Raw genomic sequence first — 26,120 nt, 5'->3', positions numbered from 1 at the left:
GGAAGCGAGCGGGCAAACAACAGCAGCCGTGCAGTGGCATTCGCAGGTGCTGCTGCGCAGCCATCGATGGAAGGAGGGGCAGGCAGCCGCAGGGACAGAGAGACAGCAACCCGCGAATGCCCAGCTGAAATTCCGCACGCATACATCGACGCAGAGGCCGAAAGGGAAGGGGCGGGGGAGAGGCAGGGGCTTTGCCAGTATGTCTCTGTCACCCTCATCACTCGCCTCTTCTCCGCCCCCTTTCCTGTTCGGTGCTCTCTTCGCAATCTCGGCTGCTGCTTCTATGAAGCGAAACGTGCCGCTGTTCGACGGTGCACAGAGGCGCGTCTCTGGGCGCAAGCTTCACAGCCGCCGAGGAAGAACACGGAAACGAGAGGGAGAGCGCACTGCCTTTGCCCCGCACATATGTAGGCAGCAACAGCGGCCCCCCTCCCAAACACGAAGGAAAAAGAGGATGCTGATCAAGTGGGAAGGGATGGGAGGGAGTGGGTGGGCAGCACTGTTTCATCCCTTCCTACTAGACACTTGTTTGTATACGTCTGTTTCTTTCGCTATCTTCTCATGACGTTGTCGCACCTGCATCGCTTTGAGTTGCTCCTTTTCCCTGCATTGTTCCTGCCACCGCCTCGCTTAGTCATTTTGCGTGTTGTCGTCGTTGGTGGGCAATTCCGCCCCTCTCTCTCTCCAGCTGCGGTTGTGTGTCGGTTGCCCTCCTCTTTTTTTTCGCTTACTTTCTCTCTGTGCTCCCTGCCGCCGCAGAACCGTGGCAGCTGTCCGTAGCGCCGTCGCCGGAGTCACCTCACGCTTGCACTATCTGCGGTGCTGCTGTGCTCTCCCTCGACGCACAGTCCGTCTCTTCTATATACTTTTACCGCTTTGATGTGATTTTCTTTTGCCTTTTCTCCTGCGTTCAAATCTCCAAGCCCACTTTATGCTGTCGTTGCTCATTGTCCCCCTCTTCTTGTGTGTGTGCCTGGCTCGCCGCGTACCCCCTCCCCCTCCCCCACACACCGTCTACCTATTCTGCTTCGCTCTTCCTGTGGCTCGTTTTTTCTCTGTGTTCCTCTCCACTGCCGCTAAGGTGACCTCGTCCTTTCCTATTCCCTCCTCTCTCTGTCCACCGCTGCTCATCCCGCCTGTGACTTGTCTTGTACTCCGCGTGCGCGCGCGTGTACAGTAGCCGGAAAGAAAAAGACGACACGATTAGCCCTTAAAATATGGAGAGAGCGGGTGGGGGTGGGGGCTGAGAAACGTGTTGTGCCGGGAGTGTGGTTATACCTTGCCAACGCGCCTTCGCAGAAGGCTTCCTGTGCCGCCCCTCTCTCCCTCCCTCCTTCGACCTTTGTGTGTATCTCTGTCTCTCTTGTACACACCTGTGTTCCCCGTCTCTGCTTCCTCCCTCCACATCCCTGGCTACTCGCTTGGCCACATCGCCCCCCCCCCCCTTTACCTCCCGGCGCATGGGCCGATCTACCCCTCCCCCTTCTGCCTGCCTCGCTCATGCGTCTCCATCGTCCTCTTACCTCCCTTTTTTTTCATCTCTTCTCTTTGACCATCTTTTCCCCGGTTTGCTCACTCTCGCATCACCACTGCCGCCACGCATCTCGTGCAGCTCTACAGATCCAGTGTGAGCCCCCTGCGTGAGATTCATCACTACTGTGTGTGTGTGTGTCCTCCTCCCCTCCGCTCTCTCCTTATATAGCCATCCACTCGACGACGACCACCCGCCCACCCCCAACGCAGAAAAATCAGTCATACGTTGATTGCGCTCTTTTTTTTGTTTCGTGCGTGTGCGTGCGTGTGTATGCTTGATCGAGTGTCTCTCTCCCCTTCCCTTTCCTTTTCTCTCCGCCCCGATTTCCTCCACGAACCTATCAACGTACGCTCTTTACTTCCCCACACCCCTTCTCGCTCGCGTTCTTTCTCTCTCTCGTCCTTGTTGCGTTACTCTTCTGCCCTCCCCCCACCGCCGTCTTACGCGCTCTGCTCCTTTCTTGTGTCCTGAGAAGATACTCGCACAGGAGAGATACACATTGGGAGGACAGTCGACAAGCGAAAAGATACGCATCGTTACGCGACACACACACACACACACACACACACACACACGAGAAGAAAGAGAGCGCGTTAAACAAGAACGGAGCAAGCAAACTCAGACTGCGTTCCCCTCCTTCTGCCTTGGCTCTTTCTCATCTCCTCTCGTTGGCTGTCCTTCTCGCCCCCTTCCCTCTCCCCCGCTTCAGTGACCCTCTCTTGTTTTCTGTTTACCACTGTAGCTCCCCGGCAGCCATACAAAACCATCTTGCCTTTTCTCTTCCTCGTTCTTCCCCTCCCCTTCCTTTTTCGTTCCGCTGCGCTGTCCATCGCCTTCCTTCCCCCACTTCGTTTCGTATTTTTCGCCTCCCCGACGGCTGATCGCTGACAGAACCCCCCCACCCCCAAGGGGCTCTGCTACCTCTTTGTTCCTGTCCTTTTCCATTCACACAGTTAGACACACAGTCAGACACACAGTCAGACACACACACACACACACACACACACACGAGGTAAGTCTACAATTCTACTTCTTCCCTTCCTCATCCCCCGTTTAGCCTCTCTGCTCTCTATCTTTACGTGTGCCTGTGAGCCAGCGTCTAGCGGTAGTAGTAGTGCCTACGAGGGAGTTTCAAGGTGGTTCTCGTTCTCCGTCTCCCTCTCTGTGGCTTTGCATGCGCGTGCGTGTGTGTACACTTCTCACTATCATCACCACTCCCCTCTGTCCCCCTTTCTTTCTTTGTTGCCCTCCTTTCCCTTCCTCGCTCCCCTCGCCCTCCCTCCGCGCACTTTCTTCTTGGTCTCTCTCTCTTTTGTCGAGTCCTTCCCTCCCTCCCTTCCCCCGCCGCCACTTCCCAGCTCGGATACATCGCGCCTTACGTATCTCCTCCCGCCTCTGACTTTGTGTTCTTCTCCTGTTTCTATTTCCCTTTATTTTGTGCTTCCCAACCCCTCCCCCTCCCCCTCCCCGCGCAGCGACACCGGCCACTACGGTAGAAGAGGCAGAGCAGCTTTTTCCCTTTGTGCTGCGATTCGGTGGAAGGGCCGTACCTCGCTGCAGCGTCTCCCTCCCTCCCTCCCTCTCCCTCTCTCACCGTGCGCGCTTGTGGCCATCATCTGGCGAACCCTTTCCGCTCTTTTCTGCTCCTCCTTCCAGACCCACCGCACATTGTGTTCTGCCTTCCGTCCCCCCCCCCCTTCATTCACAGCCATGTCTGCCGGATCGAAGAACTTCTACGCCTCGATGGTTTTGAAGTCGAACTACCCCGATGCCCAGCCGCCGACGGCGATGGGGGCGCCACCGAAGAAAGGCCCCCAGCCGTATCGCAGCCCGTGCTACAGCAGCGCATCGGCAAACCCCACCGCTGCCTCTACGCTGGTGCAGCCTTTTTCTCTGCCCATGGCGCTGCAGAGCCCGCGGATGCTGCCGTCGCACGGTCCCCGCCCGACGGTGCTCATTCCGATTTCCGGCCACGAGACTATCGAATCCTCGAAGCAGTCGGGCAAGATGTACACCCACAACCCCTACGCCTCTACCTGCACCACCCCGTCCGCGTGCCTTGCGCAGAGCACCAGTATGGAGAGCAGCAGCTTCACCTCGCCCTACGTGACTGCAATGGTACCTCGCACCACTGCCATGACGCCGCCGCACTTCAGCTGCGCCAGCACCTTCCCGGTGTACGCCGCGTCGGAGGGCAGCTGCTGTGAGGCCGGCGCACTGGCGAACATGCTGGAGGACCAGTTCCTCAGCGTCCTCGGCAACATTCCCTCGACGGCGATGTCGTCGCGTGGCCGCCATGTTCTCCTCAACGTGCTCCGGCTGCAGCACATGGATAAGATTCAGATGATTTACGACGAGCTTGTGCCGCAGTTCAACATCATAGCTATGGACCAGCACGGCTGCCACGTGGCGCGCACGCTCATCGAATACATTTCGACCCCTCAAATGGAGGCGCTGGTGCCGTACATAGACCTACATGTCATTCGGCAGATGGCCACCACCACGCAGCACACACGCCGCGTTCTGCAGGCGATCTTCGAGCACCACAAGTCTGATGCGCTTATGCCGATCGTTGAGGTGGTGACGTCGGACTGCCAACGTCTCTCGGTCACGCAGCAGGGCTGCATAGCGATCATTCGCATTATCGAGTACGCGAAGCCGGCGCAGAAGCGGACGCTCATCAGCGCCCTTGTGCCGCTCCTCTCCACACTGGCTAAGAACCAGTTCGGCAACTACGTGGTGCAGTGCATCCTCAAGAACATGGAGGGGTACGTCTCGCTGAACGACTTGGTTGGAAGCTTCCAGGGGCACTGGGTGGAGCTGTCGTGTGACAAGTACAGCTCCAACGTGATGGAGAAGATTGTCGGAATGCTTCAGGGGAGCTTGCGCCAGCGCATCGTGAATGAACTCATCTTTGATGTCGCGCACCTCCAGTGCCTCATGCAGAACAGCTTCGGCAACTACGTCCTGCAGGCTGTGATTGGCAGCGCGGTGAACCAGTACGAGTATGGGCTGATTTACGACGCCGTCACGCCGCTCTTGCACACGAGTCCGTACGGGCACCGGATCGAGGCGAAGCTGAAGAGTCGCTGTGACGCTCTCTACAGCAAGGCGGCCCCCGCAGGCACCACTCCAGTGGATGCCATGAACAAGTAGAGAGCGGCAAACGGCTTCCTCCCTCCTAGCCCCGTCTCCTTCCTGTTCCCCCCTCCCCTCCCCCCGCGCGCAACCGTATGAGAGGGAGTGCAAAGCGAAGGAGCTACGCGGGGAACGGAAGCCGCCTACTTGATAGCGAAGAAACAAGCGAAACACAGCACACGCGAGTCATTCGAGTCGTGGGTGCAAACGGTGGCTGACACCAACGAAAGCAAGCGGGCTTTCCGTGAAATCGCTGCGTGTGTGTCCGTGTTGACTCCTCCTCCATCATACGACGCGACGTTCACGCGCTTCTGTGCGAGTGCTTGCGTTTCGGCGCGGGTTTGCGTGTTTATGTATATGTATATATAGGTGCCAACGCAATGACAAGCTCCTTGGTGACGATGATGGTAGTGATGGATGGCCCCCTTTCTTCTTTCTTTTGTCTTCTCTCGATTCCACTGTCCTTCTCTTGTACAATGGTTCCTCGTTGATTCCTTCCCTTCTTTTCTACGATGTGCGTGTGTTTGTGCTTGCAACAACGCATGTTTTCCTGTTCTCTATCTGTTTCTTTTCATCTGCCTTTACTACACGCCATCTTTTCTCTGCTCCTCTCCTCTTCACCGCCGCCGCCTCTGTTCAGCTCCCTCCTCTCTCTTTCCTTTGGATCACCGACATGCACGCGCGAGCCCCACTTCCGATACGTCTTATCTCTCTACCCCTCTTTCTCAGATAAACAAGCAGGGGGGGGGGAATAAAGGAGGGAGGGTAAGAGGCGATTGACACTGGTGGCAAGCATTTCCAAGGGAGCGCCGCAACTCTATTCCTCCTCCGCATCCCCAGCCTCTGTTTACCTGCTCTGTCTGCACTGTTGCCCCCCTTCCCCGCTCGCGTGCTCCGCACGACTTGCCCATCCCGTCTTCTTTTTCGTACCTGTGTTTGTGTCAGGCTTTGATGACGTGGGGCCACCTCAGCGCGTGGTGTCTCAATGTCCAGTGATGCCACGCTCTGTGTGGGGAGAAGCCGAAGCAGCCCCCCCCTCCCCTCCCCTCCCACTCTTCTTATCCCCTGCCAGTGCCGAGCTACCTGTGGTGGTGACAGGGTCAAGCGCCTACAACGGAGGGTGCGATCAGAGCGATGTATCGCTGCTGATGTCGGCGGTCAGGCCGTGGACGGCGCTGCGCACGAGCGACCGGCGACAGTGAACGCGTCTGCGCGAGCCGTAGAATAGGCGGAGTGTCAACGTGACTCGAACGTCTCACACCCGGCCCTCTCGCACTGCCCGCTGGTGTGGGGAGCCTGGGCCGCCGCGAGGGGGACGCGCCAGGGGTGGCGGCCGGCGTGATGTGGGAGCGGCTGTGGAGCGACCTGCGGAGCGGATGGTGGGTAGAGTGTGCTGCACAAGCCTTGCTCCAATAGCGGAGTCGGCGCATGGCTGTAAAACACGTATCTAGGGCTGCTTGGCGGCGCACGATGGGGCCTGTGGCAGGCCGAGGGGGGGGGGAGGGGGTCGAGTGGGGTTGCGCTCGTGTTCCATGACAGAGAGTGGCCACGAAGGGGAAAGGCCTCTATCATCTCTTCACACCCCTTTCACTCGCTTCCCTTTCTGTCTCCCCTTATCTTCCCCTTCTTCTCGGACCTGTAGCTCACCCCGCGCTAGCGGCCGCAACGCTGGTGACGCCGTCAGCGGGGTTTCAGCGTCGCCTGTGCGTAGCTGGTAACCCACAATGTTTGCCTTTGTCGGTGCCTGTCGGAGTGCCCGTGCACGGACACAAGTGCACACGTCTCCACACCTGTGATGTTTTCTCTGTCCGTATGTGCTTGCTGATTTGTGTGGTGCTCCTCCTCGATCCCCCCGGCTAGGCAGGCTGTGCCCTCTGTCCAGATTTTCTGATGTGCGCCTCGGCTTTCTTGCCTTTGTTTCCCTTTTCATAAATGGCTCTCGTGCTCGCTCCTCTCTCTCTCTCTCTGTGTGTGTGTGTGTGTGCGCGCGTCTCTGCGTGCATTCTTCCCGGAAGCTGTAGGTACGTGGGATGTGAATCACCTGCGTGTCGCTCACAGTGTTGGACGGCGTCTGTGGCTCGCTGTTGCTGAATTTGTTTTCTGTGTTGTGTGCTGCTGCATCGTTCCTGTTCGGCACTTCGGCATCTTCTCGTGTTTTTCTCTTCTACCCCCGTTCCCTGCTTACGAGCGCGCTGGTGCACACACCGCCACCTTGCCCTTTCCTTCCTTGCCCGAGCTATTTCTAACGACGTAGTTGAAACGGGAGGGGAGGGAAAAAAAGGAGTAAGATGGGGAGACAAGGCACTCAGCGACTCGATAAAGAACGTGTCTGGCGCCATACATGCACCCCGTCCTGACGTACGGAGGCGGCTGTCCTCGACGTCACTGTCACGTGCGCGTGTGAAAGGAGAGAGGGTGGGCTGTGTGCGGAGGGGGACGATAAGCAAGGAAACCGCCAACGCCGTTGCGAAGAAGGTGTGCCATGTGAAACACTTAGTGGCGAATGTGGGTTTTAGGCATAGTTGTTTCCTGTGTGCGTCTGCGGTGAGGCGCGGCAGCAGAAAGGCGAAGATGTGTCGATATGCTTGTGCACCCGCACCCGCACACACCCAGATGCGCACGTTTTCGAGCCGTAGCTGTAAGGGCGTATTCCCATGCTGCTTCGTTTTGTCTTTGTTTCACTTCGGTGTTACGTGCGGGCTGAAGTCGCGATCTTCTCGCTGTTGCTGGTGTTGAGCACGTGGGTCTCGGTCTCGGAAGGAGACTGAGGCATCCAACGGTGCATGTACGTGTGTGTGTAGCGTCTTGTCGGTGTGCAAACACACAGACAGAAACATGTTGACACAGGGTTGCGAGGCTTGTGGTGGTGCGCGCGCCCGCGTTTGTATACGCTGATTCTGTCCCTTTTCTTCTGGGCTTTCTTTTTCCACCTTTTTCCTCTCTTCTCCATCCGGCGGTGAGTCGCACGTCGCGTTGTTTTCACGCTGATGTTGCCCATACTCAGCCTTCTCCTTCTTATCAGCGTCCTCCATGCCCGATTCTCTCTCTCTCTCTCTCCTCTATGGGTGCTGCTCGCTCGCGTCTTTTCGTGTCTTGATAGCCCATTCGGCCTTCTCTTCTCCTACTTCAGTCTCCGTCTCCCAAGAGAGCGCACATAGTAGTAGCGCACTCTCCAGTACGTGTGTGTGTGTGTCTATGGAGAAGCGTGCGTAGATTTGAGTGTAGACACAGAAACAGACCGTAAAGGAGTAGAGTCCGACCTTCTTCCCCGAACCCGCGCAAGCACACCGCGGTGACGATGCGTTGAAGAGAAGGACTATAGACACGCGAGGAGTCTTTGTTTTTCTCAGGTGTCGAGAATGTGGGGTCCTGAGGCGGACATGGATGTTGTTATCCTTCCCCCTTTTCTGCTTTCTTGATCTATCCAGGCACCCACAGACATATATGCATGCACCGCGGGGGCGACGGATGGAGCGACCAGAGACTGTTGAGTCGCTCGGCTTGGGCACACGCACGTGTGAAGCAACGCGTGCGACATGAACGAGTTGGTTGTCTTGTGTGCGCCTATGTAGGTGCATAAGGGCATGCTCCTTCATGTGTCTCGCTGGTGTGGTACTCTGGATTAGCAGCGGAATTCAGTGCAGTAGGGGTGACTAGGCTGAGCGTCAATCAAAAAACTACGAGCAGAACGTGAAACAGAGACACAATGCGGAGAATGCCCTTATGAATGAGAGAGGTGGCTGCGGTAGTGCCGTAGGTGGTTACTCAGGGTAACACCGAGTATGGCGTATTGCGCAGCATGCGTGAAGACAGGACACACGCGTGCAGGGAAAGACGAAAAGGGAAGTGGGAGTCGCATATCAAGGTGGTGGGCAGATGCTTCTCTCTCTTTCCATGAGCAGGCACTCATCGCTCAACAGCCCGCGTGCCGCTAGCTCTACTTCAACCCGCGCATTCTGCCATTATGTAGCTGCTGCGCGCCCAGGCAGCATTTGCGAGCGGTTCCTGAGGCTGACGCCCCTGATCTCCGATCTGAACCCCTCACTGTCCATGTTTCTCATTTCCCGGCTTTCTTTTTTTTTTTTTTCTCCCCCCCCTGCTCTTAGGATGCGAAAGCCTCTCCTGAGCACTTGCCATCTGACGCCGCGACTGTAAACACCGTGGCGGCCACACACACACACACACACACACACATACACACACACACACATACACACACACACATACACACACACACACATACACACACACACACACACACATACACACACACACACATACACACACACACACACACATACACACACACATACACACACACACACATACACACACACACACACACACATACACACACACATACACACACACACACATACACACACACATACACACACACACATACACACACACACACACACACATACATACACACATACACACACACATACACACACACATACACACACACACACATACACACACACACACACACATACACACACACATACACACACACACACATACACACACACACACACACACATACATACACACAATACGGCTGCGATTTCCGTTACCGCCGCGCCTTCTCCCCGTTCGCTGTAAGTCTCTCTCTCCCTCTCCTCTCATTTTCTTTGTTGAACGACTCCGCCATGAGTATTGAGGTGGTGTGCTCCATTGTGTGCAGCTGAGGCGACAGCGATGTGTTTCCGAGCCGCTGATGCTATGCGTTTGTGGATGAAGGCGGGATTAGGGGGCAGAGACAGCGGTGCGGGAGGCCCCAGCGACGTCGCTCAATCCCTCACTCTCCTTTCACATCGACGCTGTCTCCCCGTGTCTGAAGCTACGAGTCATGCATGCGGGCGTCGTGACACTGAGCATGGGGATCAATGCAAGAGTTCTGGAGATCCAAGACGCCGGCTATGACACTTTAGAGGCACTGGTCACTCAGGACGCGTAGCTCTCGAACCCCGCGACCGATCTCCGCGTCCGTTTCCTGTGCCGTGGTGGTGGTGGTGGGGCGCTGTTGCAACCACAGCGCCCGTACCGTCTCAAGCTGCTTGCACGGACGCCCAAGGCAAGCGCTACCGCAGCGGCAGCTCACGTAGCCCTGTTCTCCCGTCCGCCCTCATCTTCCGCCGAACTCGGTGCAAAAGAACCATCTGAGATCTGTGGCAGTCAAGTGGCGGTGCATCCCCCCGAGCCCTGCAATCTCCACCTCTCTTCCCCCACGTCGCGCTCTTCATCGAAGTTCCCTGCGCGCTCCAACAACAGCACCTCGTGGCGGAGAGCCGCGTAGACGCTGCTTTCACCGACTATGTACAGTGCGCCACGAATCTAGAAGGGCGTGCCTGCCGCTTCAAGACTTCTTCCGACTCCCACAAGGCGGAGGTCGTTGATCGGTGTACACAGACTTCTTCAGCTGCTGTGCACGCCGACGGCAGCTGACGGTCTACCGTGTTTCGCTCTACGGCACTCTCCCCCGCTCACTCGTACACATGCGCGGGGTTGCACTGGTACTGTGTGTGTCTGACTGCTCCCTTTTCGTCCCTCGCAGACGCCATCAACGAAGAAGAAAGCAAAACAACCTCTCCCGCGACCTCAGTCCTCACATCACACATTCTCGGTGAGTGAAGTGCGCTTCACCGTCCAGCGACAACCTTCCTTTTTCTGTTTTTGTCTCTCGCCTCCAACGCTGCGACCCTCGATCCCATCGGCGCCGTCGCCGCTTACCTCCGCGACTGTTTCTCTTGCGCGTATCCTCAGTCAGCTGCGTCTATTTCACCACCCGCACCTTGCTTTCCTCCTCCCCCCGCGTTGTCCGAAGGGCACCGCGCCAATTTTCTCCGCAGGGTCGTTGCCACCTCCTCACCACCTCTTCTGACAGCGGTCCAGACGCTGTCTCATGCTTCGTTGTAGTCTCGTGCGCACACACGCACACCGGTAGAAAGAGACCGTACCAACAAGGAGGATGCGCTACTGCAGACCAAGCCGCCCGCTGGTCCTGGCAAGGGCGTCGTCAGTGCTCTCGTCGAGCCGCACCTTTCACTCGCAGCATCGCACTCCCATCATCCCTCAAGTACACGTCCATGACGAGCCCACGGCGCAGCGAATCCACGTTGGCTATTACCTTCATCGTCATCCGGTTGTGAAGCACTCTCCACACCCCCTTGAAACAGAGATGGGCTACCTTCTCGAGCGCGAACAGCAGCGGTACAGCCGGCACGAGTCTGCCGAGTCGGCAACAGCCTTCTTCGCGAGTCGCGGGCAGACTATAGACATTCTCGGCCGCACTGACCCCAATCAGATCAAAGGCAACTTCTTCGGGCTGGAGCTCTACCAGGATGCCATGAAGGTGGTGATGCAGCGCTACACCCCAGAGAAGCGCTTGACATCCGCTGACCTGTGGCAACCGAACGCCTTGGGCGACGCGCCGCCGCCGCGCCACACGCTGCACCGCAAGCTAGATGACTTTCTGTACCTTATCGTCCAGGAGGGGGCAACAGGCAAGTGGACCATTCCACACACGGCGCGCAAGGACGATGAGTCGCTCCGCATGACGGCCGATCGCGCCATCTCCTCCCAGAACAGCGAGGGACTGGACTGCTACGTATGGTCGAACGCGCCGCAGGCGACAGTGTTCCTGAAGGACGACAACACACGTCTATTCATCTACGCGGCAACGTACCTCGCCGGCCGCCCGCAGTTTGCCTCGTTCGAGCCCAAGCCGAAGGATCACGCGTGGGTGACCCGGCACGAGCTGCTGCAGTACAGCGACACCTTCAAGAGCGCAGAGCTGCTCAAGGCTCTCCTCGACATCAGCGCCGACGGCACCTTCGAGGCTTAATGAGAACGCCGCTGTCGCTCTCTCTCTCTCTCTCTTCGATCTTGCGTAGTGTGGCCTTGAGCGCGTGCCCCTTTGTTTTTTTCATGGTCCCTTGTTCCCTCGCCGTCACAGCTCCGATTTTCTCCCTTCCTGAGCGTTACCGGGTCGGCTGTCCGAGGATGACGACGACGAAGACGTCGGGTCTAGGTTTGCGTGCGTGTGAGTGGGCGCCTACCTTCTTCATTAATCATACGCGCTTGAAAGCCGCCGAAGTAAAAGGGCCAAACGACCCACGCACAGACGCGTGCATCCACGACACACTGCGCAGCCGCATTGTCGTGGAGAGAGGCCAGCGACTAGGCCCGCTCTCTCCACCTTGCACATTTTTTTGTGCGCATCTTTTCTGCTGCATCCTTCTTCACCTCTCTTCACTCTGTCAACATATCTGTCTGTGTCTCTGTCTGTCTACATCCTTACCACGCGTGCTTTCTTCCCTGCTCCCCCTACTTCATGACCTCCTCCTCTTTCTCGCCTCTCTTGCTTCTCTCGCTCCCGGTTGTGTGTGCCTCCGCACTTCCCTCGCTCCTACGCAGTCCTCCCACTACCGCGGAGTTTGCGATAGCATATTGTTTTTCATTGTATACATCCGGCGCGAGCGATTCTCTGTTTCATCAACCGCTCGTTCCCTTAGTCTTTGCTGTGCTTCCTCTCCTCTCAGCGCCCCCCCTCTCGCACACGCACGCACAGCGGCACAGATACATAGAGAGGCACTCTTCCTCTCCGTACACTATCTTGCAGCGCCCTTTCCTTCCCCCACCTCTTACTGTGACTGTACCTCTCCTACTCTCTTTCACGTTTCGCAACACCAGCATCAACCATGGCCAAGCAGAAGCTCGGCTTCAAGATCAAGGGGAAGAACGTCTCCTACGAGGGCTACCCTGAGCGTCGCCCAAAGGACCTGATGGACATCCTGGTCAAAATGGGCGTCGATCAAGCTGTCGTGGTGACCACCTTTCGCGAAAACATCGAGAACCACCAAGAGTACAGCGACACGCAGGTGATGGGGATGTACAGCGAAGCAAAATCGGCGCGCGAGAAGAAGACTCGCGCGAAGGCCAGCAGCAGCCCCGGCCAGTCAGCTGCTGCCGCCGCCCCTCCGCAGCCGGATACCGCCGATGAGGCGGAGAGGCCGCAGAAGATCTTACTGAACTACCGCGGCAAGCAACTCTCCTACACTGGTCTGCTCAGCGGCAAGCGCAACGCTGTGCTGCAACTCCTCTCCAAGCAGGAGGAGCTCACCAAGGAGCTTGCAGTGGAGACGTTCCACATGAACCTGCCCGACGATCCGTCCACGGATGAGCAGATTTGGCTCTTGGTGCAGGCAGTCAAAGATCGCAAGAGTAGGAAGAACCAATCGAAGGGCACGGATACCGAAGGCTCCTCCGGCAACGGCGCGGCTGCGTCGCGCACGGCGGGCAGCAACACCATGGACAGCATAACCGGTATGTCCGAGAGGGAGCGCGACGACCTGGACAACTTTATTCTTCAGGTGCTGCAGCAGCCGGCGCCGGATGTGGCCGAACTCTTGCGTGGAAATCCGAAACGGCACAAAGACGTGGACGACAACACGGAGCTGGCACTGACAGCGCGCATGTCGGGTAAGATTCCGGTTTACCTTCAGGAAGAGAACAGCAGCAACACGAAGCTTATCTACGCCACGGCTCACATGAGCTTCGAAGATTTTCATAACATTGTCGAGAAGAAGTTTGGCCGCAGGATGACCATGTCCTTCTACGACGGAGACGACATCATCATGATGGATGATGACGACGTGCTGACCATGTTCCTCGAAATGACGATGCAGAACGACCCAAAGAAGGTCCGCCTCATTTGCTCAAACCCTGAGCACCCAAAGAAGGTGGTGGACGACCGGTTGACGGACACCCGTCAGCAGTCCCTCGGCGGTGTGCAGGTCTCAACGACCAAGGCATTGGCGTACTCGAGCGGCGAGCTCAACGTCAGCGAGATCCGAAGCTACTCTGGTCACTCCCTCGCCGTCTACTGCTGCTGCTTCTCGCCCAGGGGTGACATGTTCGTTACTGCCAGCCGTGACCGCACCGTCCGCCTGTGGAACTTGCGCACCGGTGTCTCCACCATGATGAAAGGGGGGCACAACGGCTTTGTGCTATCTTGCGACTACTCGCCCAAGGGCAACCGCGTCGCTTCCTCTTCCGATGACCGCACTATCAAGCTGTGGAGCACGTCATCATGCAACAAGGTTGCCACACTCAAAGGGCACGAGGACAAGGTGTACTGCGTCAAGTACAACGCTACCGGAGAACTCCTTGTGTCCGCCTCCTGCGATACAACAGTGCGCGTGTGGAACGCCGAAAGTCAGGCGAAGCTGATGACGCTGAGGGGTCACTCCCTCGCCGTTTTTTCGTGCGCCTTCAGCAACACTGATAGTGGCAAGTTCGTCGTGTCCGGCAGCGATGACCGCGTTATAAAGCTGTGGGACTGGGGCGCCAACAGAGAGATCATGTCGCTGGTGGGCCACATCGGCACCGTCTGGACGGTTGTCTTCTCCCACAACGACAGGTACGTTCTCAGCGGCAGCATGGACTATGAACTCATTCTCTGGGATTCAATCTCTGGCACGCGCCTGCGCTCGATGGACGGGCACAAGGCATCGGTGCACCACGCCATCTTCTCTGAAGACGATGCATACATCTTCTCCTGCGCCCGCGACTGGAGTGTCATGGTGTGGCGCACCACAGATGGCGAGCACATAGAGACCATCATCGGCCACCTCAGCACTGTCTACCACATGGACATCAGGGAGGACAAGCTGCTCACCTCCTCTCTTGATGACAAGATCAAGCTGTGGAGTATCAGGCACCGCTGAGGTCGAGCACCAGCGGAAAATGTGGCAGTGTGAGCACTGGCGGGAGGGACACGCACCAGCCGAAACTGAGAAAGAGGTGTGGGCGGGAAGGCACACGGTAGGTGATACAGGCACCGTACTCGTACACCATTCCTCCTTTTGGCAGCAGTCATGCATGCAGATACGCACACGCACAACGACGGTCGCATTTTTCTTGTGCAGATCATGCGGGGCTGAAGACGATCTCAAGAAGAGAGCGCTCGCACCTACCGCCCTCCTCCCTCCACCGACACTGGAAAATTCACTCCCACACACGCACTTTACTGTCTTTTCTCCTTTTCTTCGCGTCGCTCTCGTCAGTTCCACCGAGTCCTGATTGGGTTTTGGTGCCATGCGTGCGAATGCATGAGTACCACCGTTGGTTGGCCCTTTTCGTTTTCTTGCGTCTTTTTTGCTTTTCGTGCCTCTACGTCCTGCTCGCAGCGCATCGACCTCTGGCAGAGGATATCACTTAGCCGTGTCCTTTCTTTCACTCTTTTTCCCCTTTGCTGCCATTGTTGCGGCCCAGTGGCACCACGCTCCTCGCTTCCCTACCCCACAACTTCGGCGTGCTTCTCTCTTCCATGCTTCTCCCCCCTCCAACTCCGTCTCTCCCCCGGCCTTTTTCTCTTTTGTGCGCCCTCTTAAAGTGATGCCTCAAAGGAAACGGAAACAACAACAAAAAAGACGATCGGAGGGTGGGTGGACGAGATACAACAGATTATACACGTCCAGTCATATCCATCCCGCCACTTCTCTCTCATCTCTTTCACCCCTTTTGCTTCTTTCATTCGTTTACTTTGCTGCGGTGCCTTACCCGTCTCTTTCTCTGTGTTTGTGGGAGTTTGCTCGCTCATGCCTTTGTGTCTCTCTCTGTGGCTGATGATGCCAGCACAGCAGCTCTTCGTGACTCAATCTCGATTCGCTCTCGGTGTTTCTTATTCTTTTTTTTTTCGATTCTCTTTATCGGTGTCAAGGATGTTGCTCTGTTCTTTCCCTCTTTTCCACCTTTCCATTGCTAACGAACGCTCGATAGCGGAAAAAGGGAGAAGGAGAGAGAGGTGATCGCGCGCGTCGATGTCACCACGACGAGAATGACAGAGGTGGGAGGGCGGTGCACAGGTATCCGCAGTCGGGGCACCTCTCGAGGGCAATTTTTTTTCCGTTCTCCTTTGGAGTGGAGCACCCACTCCCCTCCGTCTCTCGTCTACTCCTTCCTATTCCTCCACCTCCCTCGTCACCCCAGCCCTCCACGCGTCTCTCTCTCTCTCTCTCTCCCTCCCTCCCTTTTTTGTTTGGTTCGTTTCTTACTTCTGCCGACTCTTGACGCTTCTTCTCTTTTCTTGTGCCCTCTTTTAGCATCTTGTGTTTGCGTGCTTGTCTTTCCCACTCCACAGATCCCCGTACCCGCGTGATGCACCGGTGCCGCCCCTTTTTTTTTCTGGTGCATTTCTCTTTGCTGTTCATTCTTGCTCTCTCGCCTAGACGCCATTCTCAAATGCCGATGGACAAACTCTTATTTTTAGAGGTGTTTGTTTTGTTGTCGCACACGCTGGTGTGCACACCCGCCATGTGAGAGTGTGGTTCCTTCCTTCCACTTCTCTCTCCTTTCGTGTGCTCTTTCTTTCTTTCACGCGTGACGTCATTATTGGGCGGCCGACCGGCGAACCCCCAACTTTCCAATACGGCTGCGCACATGTATGCGTGATGTGCTTCAGTGAGCGCGCTTCGTTTGTTGGTGGATGTGCGTTTGTGTGCTGACACGTAGGCCAGTGTTGGACACTCTATGTGGATTGTGCGCGTGATGTGCGTGGGTGGTACACGCTGCTACACGTTCCGTGTGCTCTTCAAGGACGAGCTTGCGTCTCATACCCCCGAGAACACCCCCCATGCACAATACTGCCTCACTTTTGGCACACAGCGCCCCACACATGCGCATTGTACTCACCACTACCGGGGGACGTAAAAACGGGGCAACAATGCCTCTTCCCCAACTTGTCTACTTCCCTCTATGTTGTTGCTGTTGCTGCTGTTTTGTCTCCCCCTCCTTCCTTTCGTCTCGCTACACTTGTTTTCTATCCACGGGACGGAGGCAGCTCTTTTTTCTTCTTGCTATGTCTCTCTCTCTCTCTCTCTCACCTTCACTACGCGGCCTCCTCGCTTACCTCTTTTTCCTTTGTACTGATTTGGTTTGGTTGTGCTGGGTGACTGTAGACTGTTTGCACGTGTGCCGGGAAAAAAAGGACAAACATGAAGAACAATCGTGAGCGTCTTGTGTATCGCTGTTCCCCCATTTTTCCGTTCTTCTTCCATGCTCTTTATTGTCGTTATCTCTTCGTTTTTTGTTTTGTCTCATCCCCCTCCCTTCCCCAATTTACTGTTGCCCAAACAAGAAGATCGACCGCGCAGAGCCGAGGAGAAGCGGACAGACATAAAAAAGATAACCGAAGAAACGCACGCAACACACGCTCGCACACACAGACAAGAATCCAGCAGGGACCACGGACAAGGCACCACAATGAAAGAGGCAAACGACAAACAAACAGACCAACACGTTACACAGGCACCCGCAAAACGCTCTCCTACTGCCTTTCCCTATTGTGATACCTCCTTTACATCCTGTTCTTATCTCCCTCCTCCTCCTCTGTCATTTTTGGGATTGACCGTTGTTTTTGTCTCTCTCTCTCTCTCTCTGCGAGTGTCTTTGTGTGTGTGTGTGCGCGCGCGAAGCATCGCCATTGCCATCGCCCCCCCCCCCCCCCCCCCACTTTCGATTTGCCCCTCTCACGTATTCCTCCTCCTCCTCCTCCTCTGCTCTTTTCTTGCTGCGTTGCCGGTCTGTGCTTTGTCCGCTTTCCTTTCGATCTTTCTTTCGTAGTGACGCTCTTCTCTTTCTTTCACTTCCCTCATCATGGAGGGATGTGGAGTGCACACACGCATGTGTGCGTTAGTGCTCGGCGCCGTTGTTGGCCTCGTCTTGCCGTGTGTCGGCATCTCTCTGTGTGTCTCTCCTTAGCCGTTTTCTTTCGTTCCGTTTTCCCTTGTCGCTCTTGTTATGCCGACGGGTGGTGCCAAACGGCAGCGACGGACCGGCAAACAAACGTAGCGGTGCTTGGAAAAAGGAAAAGAGCTACTCACCGTAGCTGGCGTGTAACACCACGGACATCGACCGCCACATCCACCCCATTGGAGGAGGATGCTAGCGAAACGGATGAGCATACAAAACCGCAAAAGAGAAATAAGAGTGGAGGATGGGCACACACACACACACACACACACGAGTGCGATGCTTACGACTCCATTTCTGACAGCAACCCTTTACATTGTCGCGCGCTTCTGTCAGCTGACTCGGAATCAACCCTTTTCCTGACTACTCAGGCTCCTTCGTGTGGTCGCTCTTCGCCGTTTCTCTTTCTTGTTTATTTCGATCTCTCTCTCTCTATCTCTGCGTGTGCACTTGTGTGTGAGTTCATGTGTATGCGTGCTTCTGCGAGCTGTGCTTTTTTTTTCTCGTCCTCGCTTCTTTTTTATTGTTTGCTGGTGTCTTCTACCCACTTCCGAACACAAATCTCTTCAACAAGTCACTGCAACGAACAATGCCTCACACCATTGCTCGGTCCCTTGAAAACGTTCTCTATACTTGGTTGCGCGTGCACACACACAGCGGATGTGTCGTGTGAGGAAAAGGCGAGGAAGAGGGAGGCGGTGGAACGCTTCTCTGCTGTCCCTCGTCTCATTCCCCCCTCGAACTGCGTGCTTCCAGATGAGAACCACCATGACTCACCCGGCCACCGCGTCTTTCACCTCTGCTCGCCGTCATCGACAGCAACGAGTGCGCGCGGCACCCCGTGCATACAACACCCAGCGGGTGTGCACCACGGTCCAGCTGCTCGTGCCGCTGAGCACACCTTGCTGCTCTTGTCGTTGCACTATCATGAGGGATGTTCGGCGGGTGACATATAGACACAGCACCCCTCTCCTCCTTCACCTTCCCTGCTTGCGTTTGTTCTTTGTTTTTGCGTCTCTGCGTATGAACCTCTTTCTCATCCGCACCGCCGTTGCAACCGAAAAAAAAATGTATACATATATTCACGTATTGCCTGGGAGCCCTGATGATGCCAGCCACCTCACCGTTGTATCAGGGTCTGGTGCCTCCATCTGTGAGGCAGCCATGAGGCCGTAGCCTGCCTTAGGGTACGGCTGCCGACACACGGTATTGATGGAGACGTCTCCGCTAGCGCTGTGCCGAAGAGACTTGGGGTCATGCTCACTTCTGTAGCACCGCACTAAACATCGTGCCTGCGGCTGACCATATCATTTTATATCTGTAAACCTGCGCGTTCATCCATAGAACACGAGCGCAACCCCACTCGACCCCCTCCCCCCCTCGGCCTGCCACAGGCCCCATCGTGCGCCGCCAAGCAGCCCTAGATACGTGTTTTACAGCCATGCGCCGACTCCGCTATTGGAGCAAGGCTTGTGCAGCATACTCTACCCACCATCCGCTCCGCAGGTCGCTCCACAGCCGCTCCCACATCACGCCGGCCGCCACCCCTGGCGCGTCCCCCTCGCGGCGGCCCAGGCTCCCCACACCAGCAGGCAGTGCGAGAGGGCCGGGTGTGAGACGTTCGAGTCACGTTGACACTCCGCCTATTCTACGGCTCGCGCAGACGCGTTCACTGTCGCCGGTCGCTCGTGCGCAGCGCCGTCCACGGCCTGACCGCCGACATCAGCAGCGATACATCGCTCTGATCGCACCCTCCGTTGTAGGCGCTTGACCCTGTCACCACCACAGGTAGCTCGGCACTGGCAGGGGATAAGAAGAGTGGGAGGGGAGGGGGGGGGGCTGCTTCGGCTTCTCCCCACACAGAGCGTGGCATCACTGGACATTGAGACACCACGCGCTGAGGTGGCCCCACGTCATCGGGGAGCTTGATAAATGCGCCAGGGAAAACTGGGAATACAGGACACAACGAATGGGCGCAGGGTATCCGAGGTTCCTAACCGGACGCTGGCCAGCTTCCTCCCTGAGCACATCCAGCCTGCACCCAGGCGACCCCCTATTACCCGCACGACAGACGTCACCACCTCGTACCTTGGAGCAGGACTCGGCGCGCGTCCTGCTTGTATGAGAGGGTGCAGTGCAGCCAGGCTCGTCTAGCGCCGATGGCGCCGCACGTATGTGAAGCGGGTGGGTGTGGTAAGGAAGGACAAGTCAATCCCTTTTGACGCCACTCCTGATTCGACGGCGGACAGCTTGTCCTAGAGGAGAGGGATCTAGCCGCAGCGCGACAGAGGCAGGTGAGCTGTGGTTGTGTATGTCCGCACTTGCTGACCTGCTCATGATGGAATGATGCGTTGAAGAAAAAATCGTACTCGCGTGGAGTGAAAGGCCAACAGTTGCCTGTTTCCCGGTCTCCGTATCCCCTGCACTTCACTCACCACATCGCGAGGCTCCCTGTCGCTCTCCTCTCGCCGCCATAACGGAGGGAGTGCACAACCGAACCCGTGACGATGCTTTTATATTGTCGGCTGTTTCACGGGAACTCTTCCACAGCTTCCAAGACCTTCTTCCCCAATTTCTCAGCACAACTACCGCCGCAACCTCCGCTGTTTTCTCTCTTCCCTCTCTCTGGTCCACCACCAGTTCCTTGCGTGCACCCCTGTGCATGCTGTCACAGAGACGCACTTCGTTACTGCACACGTGTATCACGGCCAACAGCCGCACCGCTGTTGCTGCCCACCCCCATCCATGTCCATTAGCTCACTGCCTCTGGAGGGGCTGACCGCGATCGCAGACTTTTTCGACTCCGCCTCCGTCCCCCTCGCCTTCACAAGCGTGTCGCCTGCTGGGCGAGTTGCAGGGGAACTCGCTGCCTTCGCCTGCCCTGCGCACTGCTATGGCCATGCTGCGTCACCGCACACGCCAATGCTGAGCATGGACCCGTCCCTCATGGAGCGCGTTGCTGTGATAACTGACACGCAGCACTTGAAGAATGCGGAGTGGTGGATGGTGCGGAGCCGCTGCCCCGTCGACAACGACCCGTACCCATACCCTCTCCGCAGTGTGTACTTCTGTCTGAGCTCGGCACTGGAACTGTCTGTGGATGTCCTCGCCCGTGTGCCTCTCTGCGCGTCCACAGTAACGAAACTCAACCTGAATGCCCGCTGCGACAGCCACAATCACATCTCGAGCCTCGGTGCCATCTCTCGCCTCGTCCACTTGCGCGAGCTCATGATGAAGAACACGACGGTGCTGCAGTCCACTCGCCAGCTACCCATGATCATGACACAGGAGCTACACGCGGTCTTCCGTAAGCTGCGCAAGCTCGTTGTTGGTGACTTCTACCTAGTTAAGCATCTCCCCCTGCACGACCTGCCAGAGTTGGAGGAAGTAGACCTGAGTGGAACCGGTGCCACGAACGGCGTCGTGCAGGCACTGTCAAGCTGCCACCGCGTGCACACCCTCACACTAAGCGGTTGCGTCGGCATCGACTCCTTCGCTCCCTTGACAGCGCTGACGCGCCTGTCTCAGCTTGACTTGTCGCACACGCGCCTCGACAACACGGACCTTCTCCACCTCTGCTGCAGCTGTCCACAGCTGTTCTTTCTAGCACTGAATAGCTGCAACCGCATCACCGACTTCTCTCCTCTAGCGCTGCTACATGATCTGACGTACCTCCACGTGGCCCGAACGCGCTTCCGCAACGCTGACCTCGAGCGTATCCATGCTCTCCCAGAGCTAGAGGAAGTGCACATGTCATCATGCCGCGTCGTCGACATTTTCACGCCGCTGGCGGCTCTGCGAACGCTGCGGATGCTTGACGTGCGGGACACGTGGATGGACGACGCCGGCGTCGAGGCTGTCGCGCGGTGCTGCCAGCTGCTACGCCTCAACATGAGCGCCTGCCCCGCCATCGAGCACTTCTCTCCACTTGCAAGGCTCTCGTTGCTGGAAGAGCTTAACCTCTCTTGCTCGCCGGTGACGGACACGTGCCTAGCAACTCTCTGCACCGCTGCGTCGAGTCTACGCGTCTTCCTGCTCAATGGGTGTCGTCTTGTCAGCGACTTCACGCCGCTTGGCAGCCTCGGATCACTCGAGGAGGTCGGCGCCTGCGACACGGCCTTCAACGACGCCGCCCTCGAGGCCGTGGCGCAGTGTCCGCAGCTGACAAAGCTGCACCTGCACGTGTGCACCGGACTCACATCGTTGACCCCCTTGGCGGCTTGTTCTCACCTCATCTACCTCGGCATCGGTGGCACGCGTTTCTCGAGCACTGCTTCTGAGCGCGAGGGCGCCTCTCTCCAGGAGCGCGGCGTGCGGCTCAGCCATCAGGTGTTTCTTGGCACGGACTTTTAGGCGCCCCTTGATGTGGTGTCACACGCATTGCACCAGACCACCTTCCCTGCAGCGCCCCCCCCTGTGCACTTTGATGGAGATGACTCCAGTGTGTTCAAGAGCGGAAGAGACAGTGGCACCGCTAGCAAGGGCTATCTGCATCTCTCATTTGGTGATTAGACTCTTTTCTTTCGTTTCCTTGGATGCTGCTCTTTTCCTCTTCTTTCTTCAAACACCCTTCATGTACGCGTGACACCAGTGGATATATGTGTGTTTGTGTCTGCGCGCACGCATGCACTGTCTCATAACTCCCTTCCCCTTCCTCTCTTTTTTTTTTTTCAGCGTTGTGGGAGGAGCTGATGTGCTCTCACATCTTGTTCACCAAAGCCGTCACGGTGTCAGGGAACCCGTAGGCAGACCCTCGCTGCTCTCTCACTTTCTATCCAGCCCTCAATTGTACTTTCCATTTCTGTCTTGTTCTCACGCTCTTTCTTCGCTTATTACTCTGCTCCGTGGCACCAGTTCTATGGCTGCCTTTTGCCGCTTACGGCGGTACAACATGAGGCTCTGTTTTTTTTTCCTCTCTTACACTCTGTCACCTGTGCAACAAACATCTCTGCTTCTCGCTCTTCTTCAGCTTTTCGCGTATCTCCTTCTCTCACTGTCTTGCGTAGGATCTGCTTCTCATTTGTCTTCCTCGTGTTTGTTGGAATCGTGCCGTGCGGTGAGATGCACAAGTGCGGAACCCGTGTGCACTCGGATACACACATATACATGTTCATACATGAGCACAGCAGCCTGAGGCACGGAAGTCTGGGCTTCTTATGCACACATGCTGTCCAGTGCCAGTCCACGTTCAGCTCTCATCGCACAACAAGGATGGCAGCGTCTGCTCCCCCCTCCTCTTCCCTTCTCTTCCTTCGAATGTGCTCGTCAGCATAGCCTCCACAACTCTCCCCACACGAGCACTTCTTCGCGCCTCCCATTTTCGTTATATCAACAGAAATACCGACATCCCCCTACGCGAAGGCACAAAGAAGGATGCGGACCCATCCATTTTACTGAAAACGCCTCTTTCTTTATGTCCTTTTATGCTCTTCCCACTCACCGCTCGTTCATTCCGTGACCCTTCCATCTCCGTGTGTATCTTCTGTTGCTGCGTTCCGTGCTGTATGGGTGTGCTTCTATGTGTGTGTGTGTGTGCTCCCTGATAGCCCTTCTCTCTTGGTTACTTCTTGCTTCGCCTTGTCCACTACAGTGATCACTGCCTTTATCGTGAGTGTCGTGCCGGCGTTCATCAACCATCTCTGTTTCTGCCTCTGAGCGTGGAGGTGGAGGCTACGTCATATTTCACACTCAGCACCCCCACCCCGACTCATGCATGCCCCATCGGACACACCACGGCACACACACGATCAAACGAACGGCACCATCTGCTCTACCTTTTGCTATTTCCCCTTTTCTTCTCTCTCTTTCGTTGCCTCTCTTCTGTGACGCCACGCGCACTTCCCCCTCGCCTCGAGCCTCACGACTCTTTCTTACTGGACATCTGTGCCTCTCTGTTTCTTTCACTGTGCCTGTGTGACACATTCCTGACGTTTGACTCAGCTCTTCCGTTCTTCGCATTTCATCATTGTTCCCCATGCTTCACTCACACACTCCCTCGATGTGTCTGTGCCACATAAATGCACATGCATGCGCGAATATCTTCGCGTGACCTGTTGCTCGTCTGTCAGCGACTACCCCATCGTGCATCTGGTGTGTATCGACTTGTCCGGCCAGATGTGTAAACGCCCCCGCAGGTGTACAGTCGACTCCTACGTCTGTGGCTCTGGCGTCTTTTCCCTTGGATAAGGGAAAAACTGCAGTGCCTTTTTGTTTGCCTTAGCCGCTGCGCCCCACTCCCAAGGTGCACTGACCTCGTGTACGGCGTCGAGTGGTGATTTTCCTCGTTCCCCACAACACCTGTGGCTGCTGACACCGCTGCTCTTTTAACTTCGCACGCCCTCCTTACCCAGATCCAATGGCCTCCATCCAGTTCGCCTCTTCTCCCACTCGCTCTCACCCTCTCTCCCCCGTCCCTTATGCAACCGCCCCTCACTCCTTTTGAACGAACTCCCGCTGCTTGCGGCGACAGCTCTTCGACTCTTTCTGCGTTCTCAGTTCATCTTCTCACTACTCCCTTTTCCACCAACCCCCCGAACCCTATCCAAACATGGCCAAGGGCAAGCGCTCCGCTGATGCCAAGAGCAGCCAGAAGCGCCAGAAGAAGGTGCTGCGCGACAACATCCGCGGCATCACTCGCGGCTGCGTCCGCCGCATGGCGCGCCGCGGTGGCGTGAAGCGCATCTCGAGCGAGGTGTACGGAGAGGTGCGCCGCGTGCTGAAGGCCTACTTGGAGGACATTGTGCGCTGCAGCACGGCCTACACCGAGTACGCGCGCAAGAAGACCGTGACGGCGTGCGATGTTGTGAACGCGCTGCGCCAGAAAGGCCACATCCTGTACGGCTATGCGTGAGGCAATCGCCACACCATAGCTTGTACTGGGCATGTCGGCAGCACACCAGCACTCCCCGCAGCCCACACCCACCGATAGACTTCTTTTTTGCTTCCGTACTTTTCTTCTCTATTTCCCCTTCCCTTCCGGCCTACCCTGCCCTACCCCTTCTTCCCCCCTCTCCGCCACTCCGCCACCCCGTTTCACCACAACAAAAACACGTGATTGCCGATGGACGTGCGTGTCTCTGTGTGCGTTTGAGTGTGAAGCTGTCGGAGGAGGAGACTAACATCAACCCAAACGAGAACAAAAAAGACACCTGAAACCGTGAGCAAGAAAGCCAACGAGGAGCAAACAGAGGTGAAGAGGAGAGCTGCGCTTAGGCAACGATGCGAATCTCTGCAGCCACAACCGACGCTCATGTGGTCTTGAGCACACACCAAGACTATTTCTTCGTATTTCCCTATGTTTGTGCGCATCTTTCATGCACTTGAAGGACGGAAAAGTGGAATACGCTCCTGTAGTGGCATTGCCTTTCCCAGACATCAGAACAGTTACCTCTGACTCTCGCGTTGTCTTCTCTTTCCTCCGTTCGTCTTCCCCCAGCGTCTCTCGACACGACAAAGCGGCCATACAAAACGCTTCACCCCTCATATCCGCGCACCTGCAGACCGCACCGCTTCTTTGCCGCTCGCCTGCCCGTTAGCAACGCTATGGCCCAGTTCAATTCGCAAACCCACCGATCGGGCACTACATTGCTGGCGTACGGCTGGTGTCACTGGATGCCGTCTGCACCCTTCATTTATCTGTGATGTACTCTCCACTCCTCTTTTCTCTGTTCCATCCACGGCCGCCTTCACGTCTCTCTTTTCATGACCATTTGTTTTGCACTGCCTCCACTGTACTGGTCACCTCGGATGAACATGGTGGTGCGTTTTTGATTCCCTGGCATCGCCTTCACAGTATTATCGCCTCGCACCATTCAGGCGGTCTCTCCAGCATACCCATCAACTGTTGTTCTTCCCTCTCTGCTCCAAAGCTGCTTCAGCGATGTGATGCCAAATACCGCCATCAACGCGTCTACCTCATTTCTCAACCCCCACGAAACGCCACAGGAGACATAGAAAACGTATGCCAAGAATAAGACCGCACGTCTGCGTGCTAAGGTGCACTCTCACACCCGAACAATCCCATTTCTTCTCTCAATATCTCTCCCTTAAGCGATTTGTGCATCCGAATCTCTCTTCCGCGTGTGCTCTTGGAATTCTTCACTATCTTTCTCTCTGGCGTGATCGTGCACTTTTGTCTGCATGCTCTGCAGTCGAACCGCGCCTTTACAAAACTGAGCCGCACGCTCTCCTCCCTCTCACTCTTCTGCACTTTCTCCAAGAACGACGGACCTTGCTGCCCGAACAGTCTTGTACACTTCATCCAGTGCGCCTCACGCGCCAGTGAAGACGGCGAGCACCACCAAGGACACGATCGTTCCTCACAACACCGCTCCAGCGAAGCCTGGCCTCACCATCCGTGAATCTCTAGCACGACTCTTACAGCATCCATCATCGGGAGCCCACGGCTATGCGAACCTCCGAACCACCAGCACTGCGGTGCACGTGCACTACAAGATGGCAGCAGCGATACTAATTGGCGTTGAGGAACTGAACGCTGCCAACGCCGCTGGCAGGGGCCAGGGCCAGGGTTAGGGTCTTTATCTCCACTGATTCCTTGCACAGCGACACCCTCTCCAGCTGAACAAGTGCGTGACGGTGTACTGGTGTACTAGTATACTGGTGTACAACTGTACTGGTTAGGGTTAGGGTTAGGGTTAGGGTTAGGGTTAGGGTTAGGGTTAGGGTTAGG

The 26,120-nt window shown here is 56.4% G+C and overlaps 5 protein-coding genes across 5 annotated transcripts; all 5 read left to right on the top strand.

The window, feature by feature from the left end:
- Positions 1 to 3,277: 3,277 nt before the first annotated feature.
- PUF5 (putative pumillio protein 5) lies at positions 3,278 to 4,690 on the top strand (the record flags this gene model as incomplete). The annotated part of the gene is made up of 1 exon (XM_001680722.1): positions 3,278 to 4,690. One exon carries the CDS (start codon positions 3,278 to 3,280, stop codon positions 4,688 to 4,690), a length of 1,413 nt encoding a protein of 470 aa, XP_001680774.1.
- Positions 4,691 to 10,646: 5,956 nt separating this feature from the next.
- On the top strand, positions 10,647 to 11,522 carry LMJF_06_0040 (conserved hypothetical protein; the record flags this gene model as incomplete). The annotated part of the gene is made up of 1 exon (XM_001680721.1): positions 10,647 to 11,522. The coding sequence occupies one exon, from the start codon at positions 10,647 to 10,649 to the stop codon at positions 11,520 to 11,522; it is 876 nt and encodes a 291-aa protein (XP_001680773.1).
- Positions 11,523 to 12,378: 856 nt separating this feature from the next.
- Positions 12,379 to 14,406, top strand: LMJF_06_0030 (conserved hypothetical protein; the record flags this gene model as incomplete). The annotated part of the gene is made up of 1 exon (XM_001680720.1): positions 12,379 to 14,406. The coding sequence occupies one exon, from the start codon at positions 12,379 to 12,381 to the stop codon at positions 14,404 to 14,406; it is 2,028 nt and encodes a 675-aa protein (XP_001680772.1).
- A 5,770-nt stretch (positions 14,407 to 20,176) lies between these two features.
- On the top strand, positions 20,177 to 21,784 carry LMJF_06_0020 (conserved hypothetical protein; the record flags this gene model as incomplete). The annotated part of the gene is made up of 1 exon (XM_001680719.1): positions 20,177 to 21,784. The coding sequence occupies one exon, from the start codon at positions 20,177 to 20,179 to the stop codon at positions 21,782 to 21,784; it is 1,608 nt and encodes a 535-aa protein (XP_001680771.1).
- Positions 21,785 to 23,978: 2,194 nt separating this feature from the next.
- Positions 23,979 to 24,281, top strand: LMJF_06_0010 (histone H4; the record flags this gene model as incomplete). The annotated part of the gene is made up of 1 exon (XM_001680718.1): positions 23,979 to 24,281. One exon carries the CDS (start codon positions 23,979 to 23,981, stop codon positions 24,279 to 24,281), a length of 303 nt encoding a protein of 100 aa, XP_001680770.1.
- Positions 24,282 to 26,120: the final 1,839 nt, after the last annotated feature.

The sequence above is a fragment of the Leishmania major genome, chromosome 6, assembly GCF_000002725.2.
Source record: "Leishmania major strain Friedlin complete genome, chromosome 6".
In the NCBI taxonomy this organism is placed as follows: domain Eukaryota; phylum Euglenozoa; class Kinetoplastea; order Trypanosomatida; family Trypanosomatidae; genus Leishmania; species Leishmania major.
Note: the sequence above shows the minus strand (reverse complement) of the source record. Positions and strands in the feature narration are given on the sequence as shown.